The sequence below is a fragment of the Cupressus sempervirens genome, chromosome 3, assembly GCF_028749045.1.
Source record: "Cupressus sempervirens isolate cs-2001-9-10 chromosome 3, ASM2874904v1, whole genome shotgun sequence".
Taxonomy (NCBI): domain Eukaryota; kingdom Viridiplantae; phylum Streptophyta; class Pinopsida; order Cupressales; family Cupressaceae; genus Cupressus; species Cupressus sempervirens.
The window spans coordinates 518,657,340-518,664,884 of NC_143120.1; the positions used below are offsets into that span (position 1 = coordinate 518,657,340).

The 7,545-nt window shown below is 31.0% G+C and overlaps 1 protein-coding gene across 1 annotated transcript; it reads right to left on the minus strand.

Annotated features, from left to right (window-relative positions):
• Positions 1–1,121: 1,121 nt before the first annotated feature.
• Positions 1,122–5,487, minus strand: LOC149567461 (peroxidase 3-like). Its single transcript, XM_089820644.1, has 4 exons — positions 5,222–5,487; positions 4,089–4,277; positions 2,952–3,117; positions 1,122–1,778 (listed from the first exon to the last, which is right to left on the minus strand). Exons 1-4 carry the CDS (start codon positions 5,432–5,434, stop codon positions 1,363–1,365), a joined length of 984 nt encoding a protein of 327 aa, XP_089676770.1. The 5' UTR covers positions 5,435–5,487; the 3' UTR covers positions 1,122–1,362.
• Between the last annotated feature and the right edge of the window lie 2,058 nt (positions 5,488–7,545).

Consider the following 7,545-nt stretch of genomic DNA (forward strand, 5'->3'; position numbering starts at 1 on the left):
TTACATTTTGATGAACTCAACATACTTACACTCCTTTGGGTTTTGTCTTAGGACTTATCATTCTTTAGTTAGGATTCTCAAAATTTTAGTTTTAAATTATTTGTCACACAAACTAGATGTCCTTAGGTTTTATATTCATCCTAGTTGGTACTTCATATATATAATTTTCTTTTACTATTGAGTTTCAATTGTGTAACTTTCTCTTTTGTTCAACCTTACCTCATCCATATTTGTAATTCTAATATAGTTGTCATTACGATTTATTTACCAGGTCTATAATCACATCCATATCCATATCCTCATTCTCCACCTTGAGATTTAGACCTCATGTCCTAGGTCATATCTACGAATCAAAAATTGTGCCACCAAAAAAAAAAACTCCCACCTTTTTAACTCAATGTTATGAGGTGACATAGTATGTATTTGTGCAATATATTGCTACATCTTAGTATTTTAAAAGCACTCAATGTGTAACTACTAATAGAGAGATTTGGAGGGTATAAGTTTGAAGCATCTAGCAACAATTCAACTAGGAACACTAAAAAAACCCATCTATTACATATGCATGAGAATGTTGTTTTCAATATTTGTTTACTTTTTTGAAGTTGGTTTGACCTAAGCGAACAAGAACCTTGCAATTTAGCAATCTACATCGAGATATTTTATAATACCATCAATCCTTACACATTAACAAAAAGTAGAAGACATGTGAATTAGTTTCAAAAAATTTAAAACTAGCTAATTCAAATATGTTTAAATGATCGTATTCACAATTTTAAAAAAATTGAACTAACTAATAATGTGAATGATCTACTAAATCTAAAGACAAACCAATTTAACTTTTATTATCATTACAACCTAAAAGACAACCAAAATTGATAAATTGCTCCCTACAACAAACGAAATATTCACAATTATATTATTTATATCAATATTATACTACATTACGTGTTATGACTGTGTATTGAACTCATTAATTAGTATACTCATTTACCCCTAGTTTTGATTTTTGAAATAGTTAATTTATTTGCTTACAGTTACCTATTATTCAAATCTTCTAAATTAAAAGCTCTCTCATTTTACACGATGACATAAAGCTTTTACTCTTTTGGAAAAAAAACTTCTGATCAAAACTCATGGCTCCATCTTTGTTATTTATTCTTCAAAGTCTGACCCTAACTCATGAAAACGGGGCAACCAGGAAAATTTCCAACACAATTCCTCCTGAGAAATTTTAATGCCAATCCTTGAAACAGATTGATTTCATGAACATTTCCCACAGGCAACCATGAAATATCTTTATTACAAGCAATACAAGAAGATGAAAGAACAAATCAGCAACAAATGGGTAGGAAATCTATTTCAGTTCACTAGAGAGCACTGTTTTCTGATCTCTCCTGCAGTGCCGGTGAGAACACCAATCTTTCCCATCTTCTCCATTGATTTTGCAAACTCAGTGAAAAACTCATTCTTCGATTTCAAAAGTTGGTTTTCAATGTACGATTTGGAGGCAGAGTCCGTAAGCAATGCAGCATCTGACTGGAAAAGTCCTCTTCTTTGTTTCACCCTCTGGTAGTAACTGAGGTCAAACGTTCTGAAGCTCCCTGGATCCATTTCAACTATGGTTGTGTTGTCAGAAATGGTCTTGCATTTGTTCTTCTTTAGGTTGGCCACATAGTTCTTGTCCATTGATGGATCACTGTCTCCTTTGCCGGTGAAGTTGTAAAGCCGGTTACTGAAAGAAGGGCTACAATGGGAAATTCCAACGGTATGGGCACCTGTGAACAGAGACAAATAAGCCATGAAGAAGAATTCATATGATTATCAATAATTGGGTTTGAACAATATATTCTAATATTTGATATGTTTAAGTAGTTTATATGAAATTGAAAGTTTTGTTTTTCAATAGAATTAATCTATTAATGGGATTTAAGTTGACTACCTAAATTAATTATTTTTTTAGAAAACTTTGTTTAAATTGATATGATTGTCTAAATTACACAATAAGGTTTCACTTATTTAGGTGGTTTATATGGAATTAAAAACTTATCTATTAATGTGATTTAAGCTGAATTAAACTAATAAGTCGAAACTTGAAATGTGTTTTTTCAATCGACATGATAGACTAAACAACACACTTTAAGCTTCAATTTTTGTAGTTGGTTCATGTGAAATCACATTCTCTTTTTAAATAAGACCCACTTTGGAGATGGGAGGTTTTATTACCTCCCCCTCACCCATGTTTCACATAGAATCTTTGAGTGCAACCAACCTATAGCAGACTACCATTGTGATTTATCTAAACGGACCAAGTCTTAGAATATGTCATTTAAATCAACATGGTCGACTAAATAACACAATCTAAATTTAGAATGTGTTGTTTCAATGAGCATGATTGACTAAACAACACTCTCTAAACTTCAACTTCTTTAGGTGGCTCATACAAAATCACACTTTCTTTATCAATATGACCCACTAATTAATGTGTTTTGGTTGAGCTATCAAAACAATCAAACTTAGAATGTGTCATTTAAACCAAGATGGCTGACTAAACAACAAGTTCTAATTTTTGACTTGTTTAGGTGGTTCATATGAAATCACTTTCTTTTTTACAATAGAACCTACCTATTAATGTGATTGAAGTTGAGCCACCTAAATAAATCAAACTTTAAAATGTGTTCCTTAAATCAACATGGTTGAGTAGCCAATACACTCTTAGGTGGCTCTTATTGACTCCATCTATTAATGTGATATAAGATGAACTACCTAAACAAATTAAAATTTAGAATGTGTTGTTTAAACAAACATTTTATTATCAAAATTGAACTACCTACAAAAATTAAAACTATGAATGCGTTGTTTAAACAAATATTTTGTTCTTAAACACATGGAATGCATACCATTAATAGTCTATTAATTAATAAGTTTGGTGAAAAAGAACTTTTTCTAACCTGATAGAAGAACGAGGTCCTTGTTGTTGAGGCCTTTGCTAGCAAAGGAAGTACTTAGTTGGGAGAAGTTGAATGTAGGAAATGGAATATTTGTCAAGGCTTCAGAAGAATTCGATATGCGTCCATCTCTACGTCCAGTTGGAACATTCCAATTTGGCCCTCCATGCTTTCATACACAAAACTTTGCATAGTGAGGCCAAACTCGAACAAATTTATCTCGGATTAAAATACTGTAATATACATTCAAATCATTTCTATCTAAACTTAATTAAACTAGGCATTCTTGAATTATAGAAAAACATAAATAGTATTTTTAAAATTTATCGTTAAATGTTCAATGGGTTGACTCTTATTGTTTAAAGTATCAAGTTTTTATTATGGAAGGTTTGTGCTTAATCAATCAAAGTATTGAGTTTCTACTATCTAGATCTAAGTTCAAAGTGGAAGCTCAATGTTTAACATAGAATTCTAAATTGTGACATTTGGTCTCCTATAATTGACTTTAGTGTTAAGTAGTTTGTGAATAAATCTATTTCTAAGTTATAATTCTTCATCTTTCTAAATAAATAGAATAGTTATATTTAAATAAAATATTTATAAATGATTAACTATATAGATATCAAATATAAAATCATTAAAACAATATCTTTCATCCACCTGCTCTTGTTTTAATATTTATATCTTTATAATAAAATAATTTGAATTTTATTAATAAAAATATATTGTCGAGTAGCAGATAGACAAGTTTCTAGAACTGTCATAGATTTCCATCAACATGACAAAAGTCCTAGTTGTTAATAACTAATAGAAGACGTTGGTATTCTGTGCCTTTCAACCTGACATTGTTTATGTCATCTAGATCATACTCACTATTCCAAGCGTAATGAAAGTCAATGTTATTAATAATTTAAGGGGAGCTAGAATTATTAAAAACTTAATATCCACCCATTACAGTATTTTATTGGAATATTATAAAGACCCATCATAATTACAGCATTTGTTGAACCATTATAGGGAGGCCGATGTTCATAAGAAAATTTAAAAACAAACACAGTCATCAATCAATGCATATTATTTAGTTGCATGAAGTTAAAAGAAAGGGATGAGAAATAAATGCAAGGAAGATCATATTCTTACAGCAACCAAATGGGCATCTCGTGCAATCAAAGCGAGAATGTCAGCACAGGAAACAACACCAGGGCACTGCTTCTCTATGGCAGTCTTGGCTTTGTCTATCAAGCTGAATCCCCTCAATGTCTGATTCGGTATTGCATCCCTCTCAGCTGTTCCATTTGTTGAATTCAACAGCACCGACCCATCACATCCCTGTTGCATAATAAACGAGTTGGTTAATAATCTGTTTTTTTAATAAAGAATTACATTCAATTTTTTAATCTATTTATGGACTACAATTGCTAATTTTGGATCAAACTCTATGATCTATTATTATCTTTTCTTAATGAAAAAGCACACTTGACATCTATGAATTATTATCATCTCCTTCTCAGTGATGGATCACATACAACATTTGATCACAATCTATGATCTATTATGATCTTCTCATGACAATGGCTCACACTCTATGATCTATAGTTACCTTTTCCTTGGTGATAAATCATACTCTACGATCCATTATCCCCTTCTTCTTGACAATGGATTACACTCAGCATTTCTTATCACACACTATGATGCATTGTCATCTTCTTCTGTGACAATAGATCACACTCAATGTTTCATACTGTGCTCTATGTTCGATTATTATCTTCTTCTTGATGATGGATCACACTCAATGTCTCTTATCACACTCTATGATCCATTATCACCTTCTTGACAGTGGATCACACTCAACAATTCTTATCACACTCTATGCTGTATTGTCATCTTCTTCTTTCACAATAGATCACACCCAATGTTTCATTATATGCTCTATATTCTACTATCACCTTCTTCTTGACAATGGCTCACACTGACCATTTCTTATCAGATTCTATTATCTATAATCATTTGCTTCTTTCATTCAATATTTCAATTCACACTCTACAATTTATTATCATCTTCTTCTTGACAATAGATCAGGTTTCAAATCACATTCTGCAATTTAATATCATCTTCTTGAAAATGGATTATACTCAATATCTCAATTTACATTCTATGATCTATCATCAAAAAGAAGATAACAGTATAATAGAATGTGAGCCGAAAAGAAACTACATACTTTAAAGTAGACACACGCTCTTAAAAAAGAAAGATGAATTATTTTATATACCAACCCGAACAAAGCAGTCATGGAAATGCATCCTGAGAAGAGAAGCAGCCACTTCAGGAGCCAAGGAAATGTGCTGTTTGGCAACATCTAGAACAATGCCTTCAGCTTTTGGGCATGTATTGCTGTAGAAGCCCACCTTCAGTACTTGTCCACTACTTGGGCCCAAGATGCATATGATGGCAATCAAACCAACAATCAAATCATTCTTGATCTCCATGTTCACTGATCCCCCAAAGGCTAAGATTGCACTAGTAGAAGAATGGGTACACTGCTAACTACTAATGCTCCTCCTGATTTATATGAAGAAAAACAAACAATGTGTGTAGAAGATGTAGAGACAGCCATTGATGGCCCATGGTAACCACTAAAGGCAAAACAAGGACAGCCAGGAGCTCTACCAACTTTGTCCTCTCAAAATATAGAATGATATTGATGTTGCAGTGACTCTCATCTTGTGCATTCAAAGACTTGACAATAATTGAAACAAATCTCTAAGACAATGCAAATAATCAAGCTTGAATAACTAATAACAACTTACAGCTAATGCTTGTTCTTTCTCACCTAATACACGTGGCATCTCCCCACTTGCCAAATCAACCATAGCTCTTCAATGTGCAATATTAGTTATTTTGCAGCATCTCAGATTAAAGATAGCTCTGAATGAGCTATCACTGAAATAGTGTTTGTGGTCTTCTCTTTAAGAAACTCTTTTCTGTTGTCTACCTTGCCCTATCTGATGTCTCTTTGCATTTATTTTATTGTTCTAGGCAGAAAAGCACATGGAAGAAGCATGAATCATGGCTGTAAAGTAATTTAATTTTTGGACATAATTAGTATTCAGAAACTTGAGAAGATAAAGTTGAAACTGAATTTCTTTGGATCTCCTTCCACCACGGAGTTGTTAGAGTGTTCTGTCTTTTTCAATGGCTGTAGGGAGAAGACCTTAACCAATACCTTGAATCTAGTATAGTATACCATCAATGTGACTTGGTCATAACCCATCAAACAATTAAATGATTTTTAAAGTTCAAAGATATTTTGTATTTTTAAAGATATATTTGATACCCTCCCTTGTTAATTTTGAGGTTAAGGTTTCTTTGCTAACTTATTAGGATCAATATACCATATTTAAGCTTATAAATTAGTTAGAATTTAAATGTTTAGATAATATATAGTTTTTCATTTTATTGATTTTAGGGTTGATTTTAGTTTGTGGAGGTGAACATCACTGTTGTTCTTGATTTTTTATTCTTTAGTTTCAATGGTAGATATTATTCTTGGAAAATGTTCATAGAACATTTTAACATTCTTTAATTTTAATATATTTATCTTTAGAAAAAGTTAAATATAAACATATATGAGTTGAGTATGATAAATTAATTAAATAAGATAAAAAATTAGTAGCACGTTGAAGAATATTTGATAGAAATAATGTATTAAGTACAAAAAAATAAATATTTATTGTTTTGAACATAACATTTTATTTGTAGATCAAAATTAATTAGAATTCTTCACATTAAATTTCAATGAATACATCTAAAAGGAGTTATATTCTTAAAATATTAAAAAGGGATACAATTAGTTGTACTTATATCTTAACTAAAATAATTTTATTGTGCTACATTCATTCAATGGTAATAGAAAGAATAATAGGGGTATTATATATATGAATATATTATGAAGAGAATATTTTAGTTGTGTTACATTTATTTAATGATGATTGAGAGCTCAAATAAATAGAGCTAGTTGACATTTATATAAACATAGTCAATGGTTGACTTGAAATCATTATTCATAGATATATGTATTATGTGTCGTCATATTTTTATTAGATACTCTCCATGATCTTTGATGATCTTTGATTATGTGATGATAAAGGTGATTCCTTTAAAAAACATAGAAACTAAATGTCTTCTAACATATAAATATTTTAGAAAATTGAGTAAATCTAAAGAAGGGCTATTTGAAGAACATGAGCATGTGTGGATTAGTGAAAAATAAAAGGAGAAAGATAAATGTGAACAAGGGAAGAAGATGACTGAATTATAGAATGAAATGCTTGAGAATTAATCCATTCCTCAAAGGCATCTTTACACCTGTTTATTTTCACTCAATTATATTATCTTTAAAGGTAAAGAAGGATCAAAGTCGTAATTGAATGTCACATGTATGTTGTTACTATGGCTCAAATAAATAAGGACGCTATAATAGGTTACACAATCATCCACTCTTATACAATTGTATATATGTTTCTCATATGAGTTCCTAGAGTTGACACTAAAGGTATTTGCACCAAAATGGTGAACAAAAAAGTGGTCACTCTACTAA

Coding starts and splice junctions, on each gene's coding strand:
- LOC149567461 (XM_089820644.1), bottom strand. CDS start 5,434: ATGGAGATCAAGAATGATTTGATTGTTGGTTTGATTGCCATCATATGC. Junction 3,118..4,088: donor GAGATGCCCATTTGGTTGCT/GTAAGAATATGA, acceptor TGTGTATGAAAG/CATGGAGGGCCAAATTGGAA. Junction 1,779..2,951: donor GGACCTCGTTCTTCTATCAG/GTTAGAAAAAGT, acceptor CTCTGTTCACAG/GTGCCCATACCGTTGGAATT.